Source organism: Drosophila obscura, unplaced genomic scaffold, assembly GCF_018151105.1.
Source record: "Drosophila obscura isolate BZ-5 IFL unplaced genomic scaffold, ASM1815110v1 contig_165, whole genome shotgun sequence".
NCBI lineage: Eukaryota > Metazoa > Arthropoda > Insecta > Diptera > Drosophilidae > Drosophila > Drosophila obscura.
The window spans coordinates 1,113,140-1,126,874 of NW_024542752.1; the positions used below are offsets into that span (position 1 = coordinate 1,113,140).

Consider the following 13,735-nt stretch of genomic DNA (forward strand, 5'->3'; position numbering starts at 1 on the left):
GCACTTTTCCATGTCTGCCAGTGAGCAGCAGGTGTCGTCGCACACTCTATTTCTTGTGAATAACTTTATTTAATGTCAAATAAAGTGCATCTGCATATTAAACATTAAACAATATGCATCTCTAGGAAAGGGCCCAGCTCTACTACAAATGTCTTTTACACATATTTAAAAACCGCGCAAAAATCTACTGAAAAATACCAAGCGCATCACCACGCCGGCGTTTGGCAACACTTTACTTGAGAAATTTAAAAATCCCACCAGAGAAAACAGATACCAACAGCATTGCGCAGCACTGGGCAGAATTACGCCACCAACGTCGGCGCTAGTGTCGCTGTCGACGCAGGTTGCCTGACTCATGGTATAACTATAGAAGGTGTCTCTCTATGATGAGTTACCAAATTCGAGAACGAAAATAGATGAGAGATTTTTTTCTTCTCTAAACAGGTTCTAATTTGAAACTAGAAAACTTGTTTTTTCCTTACGTTTAAAAAATGAGGCGTTCCCTGCGTTGTCCCTACCTAATATCGTTATACCATGGGGGGGAAAAACGTAGGCCGCTGCTGGGGACCGTTCGGGCGTCTGGCTCTGCCCCATGCACAGTCCAAGTTAGATTTAAATTGAAACCGTTCGTGCTCTGTTCGTCGCCTCCCGCTTTTCGCTGCAGAATATACTTATAACACCGAATTTTTTTTATAACCATAAATCCACCTACATTTCTGTGTACCTATCTGTGTGTGCGTAGGCGTTACGGTTGTCCGTGTGATATTGGTACTGTTACCTGCCCCCGCAATCAAAGTAGTTCCCACCTGCCCCCGTGGAAGCTAGGAAGACCAACAAGTGCTCACACTCACACAAGTGCATCAGTGTGCCAGTTGCATTGCCCGGAGAGTGCGTTCAACCAATTGAAAGTGATTGAAAGCGACAAGTGAAAATAGATCTGACAAAAGCGGCAGCATCAGCAGCAGCGGTAGTGACAGCGACAGCGACGGGGAGACAAAGTAGAACAGTTTTAGCAATTTTTTTGCACAAAAATAACAAACAGCTGTTCGCGCGAGTGCGAGAAAGCATCAGAGTGTGTGTGTGCGTGCGTGTTGTTGTTGTTTAGAAGCGTAACAGGTCCGCCTGCGTGGGAGAGCCAAATAAGAGCGAGAGAGAAGAGTCGACTGGTGTGCACAGCTGCATCTCTGTCCACAGCATCAGAATGACCGACCTAAACGAATTGCTGGGATCGCCATTTGTGCGCGTCAAGGTAAGGCAGTACTCCGCCAAGCCACGCCACGCCACCCCCCACAAAGCCAGTCAACCACACTTGTTGGGCTGCCCTGCACTGCTTTGGAGACCGTCTTGGCTGGACCCCGCCCCACTTGCAACGGCTGATTAGCACCGTCCAGCGTGAACAATCCAACCGCAGGCCAGGCGCAGGCAGCCTGACGCATACAATATCTTCGACAGCGACTCGAGTGTCTTGCGTCTCAATTTGCAACTATCCAGAAGCTTGGGCAATGCCGCTGCCGCGACTTCGTGGGGCTTCAATTGACACTCCACGCGTCTGGGGGCTTGATCCGCTTACACTAACTCTATTTGTCCCTCTGTCTCTTCCCCTTGCAGTTGGTGGCGTTTGTGCATTTCTTCTTCATATCGAATGCCATGCTGGGCAGCTGGGGGCATGGGGCCTATGAGTTCTACAATTTTCTGTTCATCATTTCCATGTTCTGGTCGATCCACAGCAAGGACTCAATTGAAGCAGTGCAAACGGTAAGTGAAACGGTAATACAACGGTTTGCTGTTAAGAGTCCTAAGAGGAACGGATCGGATAAGGAGTCAAAGTTTTAAGCGTAAAATTGTGAATGAATCCAATTAAACAGTTGAGAACCTGCCATTGCCCTCGAAAGATTACTCCATTCGGTGACACATTCACTCACTCATACAGTGAGTGTAGCAGCTGATAAGAACTAACACGCCTAAGTGAATGCTCCGCATCATCCCACAATTAAAATAATATGTTGAATTTCTCTCACGGCTTTACGATTCACATTTTAATCTAAATCAAATTCCGCACGAGTCACATTGATATCGCCACCAAATTGCCAAACCGGTTCGACGAAACTCTGCCAATTCTCAAATTAACATACAAATAGTATAAATAATAAAAATACCGAATGTTCTCATTGGATAAATAGTTTGAGAGCATCTTAGCAGAAGCAGAGACTGAGACTGCAGCCAGCAGATGTTTTACGATGCTCGAGGGGGGAGGCAGTCAGTGCAACCAAAGCAGTGAAAAATACTGCTTCAATAACAGAGACTCAAGAAAATTGTAAAAGGGTAAACGATTAATCACGGAATTATACAGAGAATAAAAACTGAGTCCAAACCAGAGCTGAAAACCGATAGTGAAACAGTGACTGAGGCAAATTCGAAGAGTTCCAAAGCAGACGCAGATACTGAAGCAGAATTGCACAGCAACTGAGGCTGCCTCAGAGGCGCCCCATAATGAGAGGTAGATACCACTTCATGCAGACTCCAGCCCGCATCATTCCCTGTTTACATACACCCTGACATTTCCCTGATAAGATAGCGCGAATGGGGTTATCCGTTTATTTTTGAAGCTTGCTCTTAATGAGATATACAAGTGGGATTTTGTTAGCGAGAGATCGAGACGACTCTTTCCCTCCCTCTATCTCGACGCCTAAAAGAGAAAACGAGCAAAGCTGCTCAAAGCAAAGAGTGTTCCCTGTTTTGGGCTACGTCCAATCAATTTGTTCGCTTATGGTTTAGCAGGCAGCCCATGCCATGCCAAACCCCATACCCCATAGCCCCAAAACCAACAAAAAACAAATAAAACATAAACCGATGGTATACGTGGTGGTATGCAAATGGAAGCGGATTTGTGTCGTATATATGTGCATGTGTGCGTGTGTGTACCGTTATTAATAGATGGGTTAGCGGCAAGAAAAGGCAGTACTAGCCAGAAACTAGCCAGAAAATGGTTTGGCACTCTGAACTTTGCCCTTAGGCCAAAGGAAAACGTAACCAGCTAACGCTAACTGACCAGCCACTCCATATATCCCCCCCAAACCTTATTTACACCCTCCAAATAACCCCGCCCCCCATTTACACGTTTTAGAGTCGCAGCACGCGACATGCCATTTCGGGTCGGAGGCTACCAAAAACAATATATATGTATATAGTATCAGAAATTACAATTTCATTTCGAGGCTTCGGTCGGTCAGTCACACGAACTCAGATTCAGCCAACATCACCAACAGCGCTCCCCTCCCCTGTAGCTGGTGGTAGGTCACATACCAATACCATGGCTTTTGTTTCGTTCCTTGAAAGCCATTAGCAACGCCTTTTAATCAACTTAACTATGCAAAAGCCCAACGAGTCACATCCGAAGCAAATATCCTTTCGTTTCTTTTTCTAAGAAACAAAAACTGTACAGAAAAATCAATTCACATCATTTATTTAATTCGATATATGGAAATTGGGGTAACTCGGAAAGGGCTTTGACCACTGCCACATAACGTAGATATAGACATAGATATGTACATATGTACAAATGCTATGGGACCGATGCCAATTGATTGACAAATAAAAAGTTGCAACGATAAATGATATATCGTGCAATGTGAATGATTGCAGATTGTTCAATTAAGTTAGTTCTGTTGCGAAAAATATATATCAAGATGATATTCCATCAAGATGAATGCACGACTGAAGATCATGCAATAATTTTGATGCAAAATCATTTACCAAATGCATTCAAATGGGAAGAGTAGGGAAAGTTTCTTGGGTAGAATAAAGTCTATACTGATTTTATAGCTCTCTCTCTCTCCTTCTCTCTCGCTAGCTCAATCCTATGAGTTATGCAATCAAGTAGTTACCAAATAAAGTCAGAATTACACATGGCTAAGGGTCAGGGGTTAACTAGCTCGCGTCATTCGATGAAAGGGCATTTTACAATTAAGCCCACAAAATAATAATCTCCTAGCTTTTCGAATAACAATTACTGCTTGATACTCGATCAGAGATCAATCTATAATGCTGGTGAACGCAGCCAATATTTTTCAGACATGTACATATATAGAGCCAGAGCCCAGGTATCGTTGGAAACACACACATTCGACCTAAAATTGTACAATTTATCCTGTAGTTTTTCAAACATTTAATACATAATTATAAATAATGAAATAAATAGGGTTCTTCTGATTTGTATCCATATCAAAATGTAATGCAACTCCCTCGCTATCTGGAAAAGTGGCATAAGTTTTACACACAAAAGTAGACTATGCTAATTCCGCTAAATAAGTATATTACATACATATTTACATATGTATTATAAGCACATACATACATACATATATATAGTTTTTGCCTAAGAAATCAAATAAAAGCTAAACAAATTGATTGAAAAGGTACTAAGAATGAAGCCCAAAGAGCACTTTTGAAGTGGGAGAAATTTACTTTATAATGTCATATCCATGCCAGTGTCATGTAGTACACAGTGATGTACTACATATGTAGTATTTTGTTACATACATTTTATACATACATACAAAGCGTATCGAAGTGCTAAAAAACTTTGAAGTTCGACGATGCTACCAATAAATCGATCAATTAAAAAAAATATAAAAATAAAAAGCCCAGCCTACGATTCCGTTGCCCGTTTCGCTGCCCGTTCCCCCACATACTCATGCCGTACCATTTCGTTCTACGTATCTTTGCAGGCGCTCGTCATCGATGCTTCTAGCATATTCTTTGATCTAGTCAGCATTATCGTTTATTTCCATTACATGAGTAAGTAGATGGCTGTCCCAGATGCATTCATCCGCCCCATCGATCGACCCCTTGCTGCAGGGGCCCAGCCGCGCGCGCCCCTCTGCAACATTTGTGCCACGTGTGAAATTTGTATTTTGCATCTTTACCATTTCAGATGGTTGGGCCATTGCTTTTAGCATCATCAACCTGATCCTGCGCCCGGTGAGCGTGGCCCTGCTCTATCGCGAGTTCAATACGCGCGGCGGCAGCCTGCAGACGGGCTCGGTCTTCCCCACTAGCCAGCAGCGCAGCTATCAGGACATTGATCGTCCCACGCAGCCGACTCCAACCAACTCGCAGCCGGGTCCCAATGTGGCCAGCATTTTCTAGATCGGAGAGCCACCATCCCACAGCCCAAAAACAAAACAAACAAACAAACAAACAAAAAACCAATGGATGGACGTGTTCCGATCTGAAGAAGGACATCGAATGGAACGCAACGGAGTCCCGGGTCCCTTCTCCATCCCAGAAGAGAATGAGAACATTTTGATATGCTAAATAATTAAATAAATACATTTTTTTGTCATTGTTGTCGAGCTGTACGTCTCGTATAGAGACAGCAATTAGGGTTAAGCAACCTTAAGCATTGTAGTTAAATGTGGAACCGAGCAGAGCGAAAGCCCTTGAGCTGAAATCTCAAACCTTATGCGATTTCTTTTGTCTCCAGTCTGTACTGTACTGTACTGTATTGTTTTTTTTTTTTTTTTGTTATTAATGATTAACGAATAAAGACAACTAATCAGATAAATCAGCTATCAACTATATGTGGTAGATACGTACGCTCTTTGGAGACAGCAACGCGATGATCACAAATTAGTTTGTGGCCAAAAAATATATATATTATTTTATTATTATTATTATACTATTACTATTATTATTTGCATGTATAAAGGATAATGAATTGCAACTCTACTTATGTTTATCTGTATTGCCTAACAGAATAATCAATAACAGTAATAAAAGTGGGCCTCATCGTTTGCCAATCAACCAATAAATAGTCCGTCTCTGCCATCCTGTACAGTGAAACCCCAGCGCACCCACAGCCCCCAATGTCCCCCACTTATGTATACTATTTGTATGTATGTCTGTATATATGTTTCGCTTAGAAACCCTCCTTGGCCTTCCGGAACTTGTATTGATTGCTGCGCCCCTCCAGACAGGGCACCTGCACCAGATTGAAATAGATGGAGCCCATCAGCTGGCTGGCCGAGGTGTTGGTCTTCTTCAGGCAGCTGAACAGCATATCATCGCAGATGCAGTGCGACCTGTGGATGAGTGGTTATGGCACATGGCACACATCATCTATGTAGTTAGGTCAGAGCCACTCACTTGGTGTAGATGGAGTCATTCATCAGGTCGTACTTGGGCTGGTAGGCACGGATCTTCACCGGGCAGAGATCGTGCTGGCGACAGCACCGATCCATGGCCATCTCGCTGCCCAGATCGCTGTACGTCTCCGCAATGTCGCCAGTGCCGCACCACTTGGTGCCTGGAATGGGGGTTGCGGGGGAGGGAAAGTATTCGCTCAGTGCTAGTACTGCTGGGCTTTGGCTTAGGATAATGGATAATCACCTGGTATAATGCCGCTGAGCAGGGAAAAGGGACTGCGCGGAAAGATGTTGGTGGACAGCTTGAGGCCATCGATGCCACTGGCTAGGGCTGTATCACCGCTGGCACCACCACCAGCACCACCGCTGCTCCTTTCATCACCACCCTCCGATTTGACCTTGTGACGCGAGGCGTAGCTCAGCTTGTCCACGTGCTCGCATTGGTCCATCAGCTTGAGCATCTCATCGAACTTGATCTCCAGCGGACGATTGTAGTGGGAGAGTCCATCCAGCAGCATCTTTCCCTCCTTGTCGTTGCTGCCAGAGCAAAGAAAAATTATCACAGAGATTAGAATCTCTAGAATTGCATTCAGCTTGGATTCACTTTCATCATTCAGCCAAAGAAGTCCCCTATCTGATGGAAAACTATCAACTTAAAGGATGTACATAGATCCCTGGCTGCATAATTTCTAGTGGATCTGCAGATACTTTCGAGTATTCTGAGTATCCTCAAGTCTGTAAACTTAATCTCATGTATATATAATAAATCAATGAACGCAAATCTAACTGAATAATTCTTGTCTGATGTCTGTCGATGTCTGTTCGTCTGCTCACAGTTCCCCATCAATTCCCTAACTTCATTGATTGCTTCCGCAAACCTTGATAGCTCCCAAACAGATTGGTATATATATATTAATAGATACGTAGATACGTGTCATTGATTCTGGCATGCATACTCACTAGATTTCGATCAGTTCGCAGCCCAACAGCAGCTTCTGTGGGCCCAGCTCCGTTACGGCTATGGTCAGATCGTGATAGTATATCATAATGAGCGAGTCATTGCTCAGCCGCTTCCCGCTGTCAAATCCGCGAGAGATACATAGAGAGAGAGAGAGATTGAGAGAGAGGAGAGTGAGTGGAGAGTGAGTGAGAGCTCTGAGGCATATATGGGCACATGGCCAGGCAGCACATTGATGGGAACTACGTGACGTCCATGGCAATGGCTGCTACTGCTGCTGCTGCTGCTGCTGATCACCAGCAGGTGAAACCCTCGACTGCCGTGCCGTGCCGTGCCTACTAATTGCAGAGAGAAAGAGGCAGCGAGATCCCACCCCTCTGGTGCATCCATGGGTAGTAGGGGAGCTCTCACCTGTACGTCTTCATTTGTCGCACGCTCCGCTGCTCGAGGATTTGCTGGGTGAACGATTGAAACGATGGAAAGCCCTGCAGTCCCTGCGGCAGGCTGAACGACAGCGTCGGCTTGGCCGACGATGAGGTAAGATAGCCGAGCAGGGCGCAAAGCAGCATCGAGGCCAGCAACTGGAGTCGCCGACGCAGCCACAGATTGTAGGGCATCCCGGATCGAAGCTGGACGAACGTGGATGTGTGTGGAAACTGGAGAGGCAACTGGTTCACGTGGGCCAGACCCAAAGTCACATTACAGTCTGGTCGGGTCTGGTGTGGTCGCTCGCTCCGGCGATGGCAATTACGATAGCCGGTGTACGGTGTACGGTGTACGGTGGTGTACCTTCGCCTTCCCGGCGGAACCGAAACCTGCGGTTGGTTCCAATATATTGTTATTCTTTAATTAAATCAGCTGTTGGGGTTTCAGCTCGGTTCGCGTGTTGTTGCCGTTCGGCAAAGGATTGCATTGGATTGTGGATTTTGGCTTTCGGATTGATAGCTGGCGATGGCACTTGTCTGCGTGTTTCAGCGTGTGGGCGTGGTGCGGAGAGGGGAGTAACTGAATTATTTAGGCCCACATTCGTATCCAGTTAGGGGGCTCGTGCCCCACCAGCTGGCGGCTTTCCCAATGCTAAAGCCCGCCCCGCCCAACCATTCATTCCAGCCAGTTACTTTGCCGGCAGGTGCCAAAACTTGCAACTCATTCGACCCCGTTCCCATCCTCCCTGGGACTTCGCAGTCCGACTATCACATGGGGTTGGGGGGGGGACAATTGTCATGGGTTTAACAATGGACAGACACGACATGGCGGCTCCCCCACTCCATTGCACATCTGTCATGGATTGCATCAGTGGCCAAGCCCCCAGTCTGACGAGAACCACGAGCCACGCCCAGCCATCTCTACTCGCCCATGCAGCACATTACGTATACGCACAGTGGCCCGGGCCCGAAAACAATGGAAGACAAAGCGAAGAATACCCCCAGCCGCAGCAGCAATAGCCCAGCATTATCCCATTACGTAAACGTATAGCATAATGTTGGGTAATGCTACCTTACTTAGTTGCGTAGATATTAAAGATCTGAGCATGGGATGACGATCAGGGCTCATGGGAATAGGCATGGGAATAACAATGGGGCTACCCCAGACCACCCCAGACGACTGGAACGACATCCAATATTCAAACTGCTCTCTCTGCATGGAATCGATTATAAAGCCCGTGCCCGTGCCCGTGCGTATTTTTTTTTTAATTTCTAAAGCCATTTTCAACGGTTCTAAATGCAAATTCCAGTCAGTTTTCATTCGTGTTGGAATTGGAAATGGAATTGGAATCGGGATTGGCTAAGCTCAAAACTTATTTCAGCGAGTCATTAAATCTGTCTTTGATTACAAATTTTACGTTGCTATTATTATTTATATTTATTTTAATGAGATATTTATTACAAATAAGAAAAAAAAAAAAAAATTAAATTATTTTGAATCATTTTTAATTTTAAAGTGTTTTATTTTTAGATCAAATATGGGCCATATTAAAACCGATTGTTGAATCTATTTATGTTTAAATATAAAATGAATTCTATTTAATTTCACTACACGCGTTTTTTCATTTAAAAAGCGAATATTTAACTGAAATATGGGTGTGTGTGTGTGTCTTCTGTTTACTATGCCACTTTTCTCTGAGTGTACCTGCTAGATTCTGCGATCTGTGGAATGCTAAACAGGCAGTTCCCATTGAACCCTGCTGACTTTTCGCGACCTAACCCCGGCTTCAAGTTGAAACCACTTCAATATTTAAAATATTTTCCTTATTCTTTTTCAGCAAACTTACATCATTGACCCGTGGCCTTTACAAGTCCTTGAACTTACCCATGGCCTCGCACCCACTAGGGGCGTTCGATACTAAATGGGGCTGGCCAGCAAAAAGCAAACAAAAAGCTAAAAAAAAAAAACAAAAACCCCTGCTGTAGCCGACGTTCTGGCCATATCGCCAACGATTGGAGCACACGCACCCAACATGCTAATAAATATGCTCCACACTCCCCACACTCTTCCCATGCCACCCCCTACCTACCCCCCTACCCATAACCTTAACTTCTCATGCCCCTTGAGTGATTATTATTATTATTACTAGTAATATTGTTGTATGTTTCTTGGCGACGACGCATTTTGATTGTTTTGAAAGCCCTCAAACAGCAACAGCAACAGCAACGAAAAACCAGCTAAAATATAGCACGAAAGTTTACGCAAGCTGGTCAAGAAGTGGCATGGGGGGGGAAGTGTGAGGGATAGTGGCTGAGGCAGGGGGCAGTAGCCCTCGCTAGCTACGAGGTGAGCAAAGTGAAAGTGTTTTCATTGTTTGGGACTTTTGGTGGCCTCTACGCTCCTCACCGGTTTGTTTGCCGATTTTGTTGCGATTTCAATGGGAACTACGGCCGACGAGCATGCAATCCGAATCCAAGTCCCAGTCGATGACGAAGATGTCCAAAATGTGGCGTGTTTTGCAATGTGGGGGCCTTGTCTTGCCTCAGTGTCCACAGTGTTACAGACTCCACAGCACACAACCGCAATGGCTATAACCTAGCCACAGATCGCGATACATATTTGTATGTATGTATGTATGTATGGGCAGGCAGACATGTATAACTACAGCTTAAGCTTCAGTTATGGCCCCAGTACATATGTGTGTCAAGTGGACCCAAGTCAGTTGGTTCAATGTTAAACACAAATGCAAATAGCCAACCGTGTGGCAGGCCGTAACGAATATCTGCATCTAAAGTATATATCTTTGTGCTGGCCAAGCTGAGCGTTAAATAAAACCAGAGTCAGAGGCTGCCAAAACTGATTTTGTTTTTGGTTTCGAAACAATTGAACTTTGGCTTGGAACTTGGAATAGTAAACTGAAACTGAACTGAGATTTAAACAGTCTGTGTGGGGGAGTTTGGAGACTTAACTGCAATCTGCGCTTGTGTAATATCCAATTTTAAAGCTGAGTAATATCTGTCTAATTTCTGTAGCCATCTTCCATCGAAACTCATCTTAGTCCCAACTCAATGCGCCAACCTGTCAGCCAAAAATCTGTCAACTCACTGAGAACCCAAACGAAGCTCTGCTCACAGCATGAGATCCTCAATAAGCCACAAAACATCTTCAATGGAAATTCCAAAAAAAAAAAGGGGGAAAAAAAAGGAAAAAAAAAGAAAAAAAAATAAGAAAAACCAAAACAAAAAAAGATTGCTCTCGAAATTTCTAGCAGTTTTCATCGCTGATAGCGGTCTAATGGCTAGGTATGGGGGTCTCAGAGATAGCTGTCGCGCAAAGACACAAAGATAATTATAATGAAAGCGTTGGCTGGCATCGTGCATCCAAGATGGATCTTTGAACTGGATCTACGAGAGGAAAGAGATCTGGCCCTGCCACGGAGATCATCTTTTAATGGGGCTCGCAAGCCCCCACGAGATCTATTGTTAAGTGCTGCTTGGCAGCACTCAATTTCCGGGGCTGGGCATGGGCTTGGCTCCACTAAAAAAAAAAAAACCAAACGAAACTTGGCCAACTTGAACTTGCTCCGCACTTCCCTCTAGCTCTGCCCACCCCCTCCCATTTGTGGCGTCTCCAGCAAAAACCGTAGAGAGTTTCAGACGAGTTCAAGAGTGCAAAACCAAAGCAAACAAGAACAACAAAATAGAGAAACAAACCACGAGCCAAGCTTTAGGCCCCAGCAAACGACCATCAACAGCTGGGGCGGGGAGGGCCTTGGCATAGGTCAGTGAAGCGTACCAGCGGTACAATTCCCCTCCCCCCCTTCTGACCAGATCTGGCCACTGTCATCATGAAGGTGTAGTGAAAGGAAGGACGTACGGGGGTGTGGAGTAAAAGTGGTCATGGCTGCAGATGAGCCGCACAGCAGCAGCACCAGCAGCAACAGCAACAGAAACAACAGGTTTCCTCCAAGCACAGCTTTGGATCGGCATTAACTTTCACATTGGGCACCTAATTGTGGGCTTAATCTTGGTTAATTTGCTCCAGTTTTGATTTCCATTTGTAGCACACGCGAGAGAGCCCAAGACAAGCCAAAGCAGAAGCAGAAGCCAAGACAAGACAACACAAGACAAGATTCGATCCAAACCGATCCGCACCGCACCGCACCGCCGATCTTCTTCTTTGGCATATTGAAGAGCTTCTTCTGCTTCGACAGATGAGACATGAGGCTTGATGGAATGGGATAGGATGGGATGATGCGGCCATGTGGATACTTCAGGCACTCTGCACGACAACATTATGCAATCTGGCGATGATTGTAGAGTTGGTCACAATTTATGTATGATGGCAGTTGGGTTGGGGGTAGGGGATTCGTGGGTAGATCTGGTCGCACTTCACAACTATCTGCTAATCAGGTAGCGGGCTACAGGCAGCAGCCAACCGCCAGGTTGCGACAGCTCCATCTGCAAACCCAACTAGCACTGGCACTCACAATCACAACTCACACACACACCCCCCAGCCATAAAAGGCGACACGGAGCCAACGGGCAACCACTCTAGGAATGGTAATGGGATCTCCTCTCGCACTTTTGTACTTGCGCGCCACTTTAATGGGCCATTAATCCGCACAGCACAGCACCAGCCAACCAGCCACCAAAAACCATAATCCACAATTTATACACAGCACTCAGAACTATTCGCAAATCACAAATTTATGTATAATTATCGGGCAGCCGAAACTTGTTTCGGTTTTGCTGGACAGTTTCACTTTTCATCATGTACGAAAAACAACAAGAAAAAAACAAGCAAAAAACAAGAAACCAAAAACTAACCAAAAAAAATAAAAAATAGACGCTGTTTTTCCCCCACCGATTCGGAGTCCGGCGCGCATGCGCAGTGGCTGTAGCAATCGAAATCGCAATCGCTGGTTGCAGTAACGGTAATGGAAGCCGGAATAACTATTGAAAACGCAATACCGTTCGCTGCCGCGCAAAGTCAGCAACTGATCGATCAAGAGACACCAAAGCCAAGTGAGCCAGAGCCAACAGTGGAGCTGAGCCAGACCGAGCAGCAAAGCAAGCAGCCAAGCCAAGGTATATAAAATGGAAGGTATAAACTTCGCTGTGCCAATCTACATCATATCTATACGTATCGCGCGTCATGCGGCTGTGCCCCTCGGTCGGCTATGCATTCTTTGGCGCCGAGCACGTTTTCCCGAACTCTGTGCATACCTTACATTGAATACACCTTGAGCGCGACGTCGACAGCTACAACGAGACGAGTGTTGGGCTCCGAAAACATCAACAACAACAACGAAACGACGTAGCGTCGGCGTCAACGAAAATGTGTCAAAAGCAAAAGCTGCGATACAACAGCAAAAAAAAAAAGAAAAAAAAATACACTGCCAAAACGAGGCGTGTGTGGCTGTTACACGATACGCTTTCTAGCGACGGTTTTTTTTGAGAAAAAACCGATGGCATTCCGAAATGCATTTCACCGATGGAAACACGATAAAAAAAAATATGCCAATTGCATCCTCCACAAATTGCAATACTAATACACATTAAAAGAAAAAAAAGAGAATGGAATAGTGTCGTTGGAAAACCGAATCATTGGACAGCATCGTCAAGCAGCAGACACAAAGCAGTTGGTGCCTTGTTTACGAAAAGCGCCCATTTGTTAGAGTGAGAGAGTGCGCGTAAGCAGGGAGCCGACATGGTAACAAGTCTCAGGATACCCTCTGCTGGGGAAGGGAACTTGGAATAAAATCTCAAAAATGTTCAACAATTAAAACATTGCCAGCTATTTGAACTGCGACTTTAATTTTTGTTCTTTTCCCAACTGTATTTTGAACACTGCTTGGCGCCCAGCAAGAGGTCTCTCCTCTCTCTGCTTGCTCTGTGCCCATAGCAAATTATGAAGGATGACTAGGAAAACTGTTTATTCCACCTAATGGGTATCATGGATATGCAGCAGTAACTGCAACTGCATCTTTTGGCGGCTTCACACACAAACACACACACACAGTCGTGTGCCTGCTTGCATTGTGTGCAAGAGAGTAGGCGAAGCGGTGCAAGAGCAGGACAGCAGCATGCTGCTGACCCATTTATGGGGACGATGCGCGCGACTCTTCGCTGCGCTGCGCCAAATGCTGATCATCGCGCTGCCGAAGTTTCCCATCAAAATGCTATGGCGAGAGGGGGGGAAG

The 13,735-nt window shown here is 45.3% G+C and overlaps 2 protein-coding genes across 3 annotated transcripts; one reads left to right on the top strand and one right to left on the bottom strand.

The window, feature by feature from the left end:
* The first annotated feature begins 580 nt into the window (after window positions 1-580).
* On the top strand, window positions 581-5,346 carry LOC111077444 (type-1 angiotensin II receptor-associated protein). The gene is made up of 4 exons (XM_022371722.2): window positions 581-1,249; window positions 1,609-1,755; window positions 4,728-4,797; window positions 4,934-5,346. Exons 1-4 carry the CDS (start codon window positions 1,202-1,204, stop codon window positions 5,146-5,148), a joined length of 480 nt encoding a protein of 159 aa, XP_022227414.1. The 5' UTR covers window positions 581-1,201; the 3' UTR covers window positions 5,149-5,346.
* A 341-nt stretch (window positions 5,347-5,687) lies between these two features.
* On the bottom strand, window positions 5,688-12,550 carry LOC111077443. 2 transcript variants are annotated; one of them, XM_022371721.2, is made up of 6 exons: window positions 12,397-12,550; window positions 7,516-7,919; window positions 7,107-7,223; window positions 6,391-6,683; window positions 6,148-6,307; window positions 5,688-6,083 (listed from the first exon to the last, which is right to left on the bottom strand). In XM_022371721.2, exons 2-6 carry the CDS (start codon window positions 7,719-7,721, stop codon window positions 5,921-5,923), a joined length of 939 nt encoding a protein of 312 aa, XP_022227413.1. In that variant the 5' UTR covers window positions 7,722-7,919; window positions 12,397-12,550; the 3' UTR covers window positions 5,688-5,920. The 2 variants fall into 2 exon arrangements, with proteins under 2 accessions (XP_022227413.1, XP_022227412.1); XM_022371720.2 differs by having other exon boundaries at window positions 12,360-12,550.
* Between the last annotated feature and the right edge of the window lie 1,185 nt (window positions 12,551-13,735).

Excerpts from the sequence above, each read along its gene's own strand:
- LOC111077444 (XM_022371722.2), top strand. The coding sequence starts at position 1,202 with ATGACCGACCTAAACGAATTGCTGGGATCGCCATTTGTGCGCGTCAAG. Across the intron at positions 1,756-4,727 it reads CAATTGAAGCAGTGCAAACG|GCGCTCGTCATCGATGCTTC; the intron begins GTAAGTGAAACG and ends GTATCTTTGCAG. Across the intron at positions 4,798-4,933 it reads CGTTTATTTCCATTACATGA|ATGGTTGGGCCATTGCTTTT; the intron begins GTAAGTAGATGG and ends TTACCATTTCAG.
- LOC111077443 (XM_022371721.2), bottom strand. The coding sequence starts at position 7,721 with ATGCCCTACAATCTGTGGCTGCGTCGGCGACTCCAGTTGCTGGCCTCG. Across the intron at positions 7,224-7,515 it reads CGACAAATGAAGACGTACAG|CGGGAAGCGGCTGAGCAATG; the intron begins GTGAGAGCTCCC and ends CGGATTTGACAG. Across the intron at positions 6,084-6,147 it reads AATGACTCCATCTACACCAA|GTCGCACTGCATCTGCGATG; the intron begins GTGAGTGGCTCT and ends ACTCATCCACAG.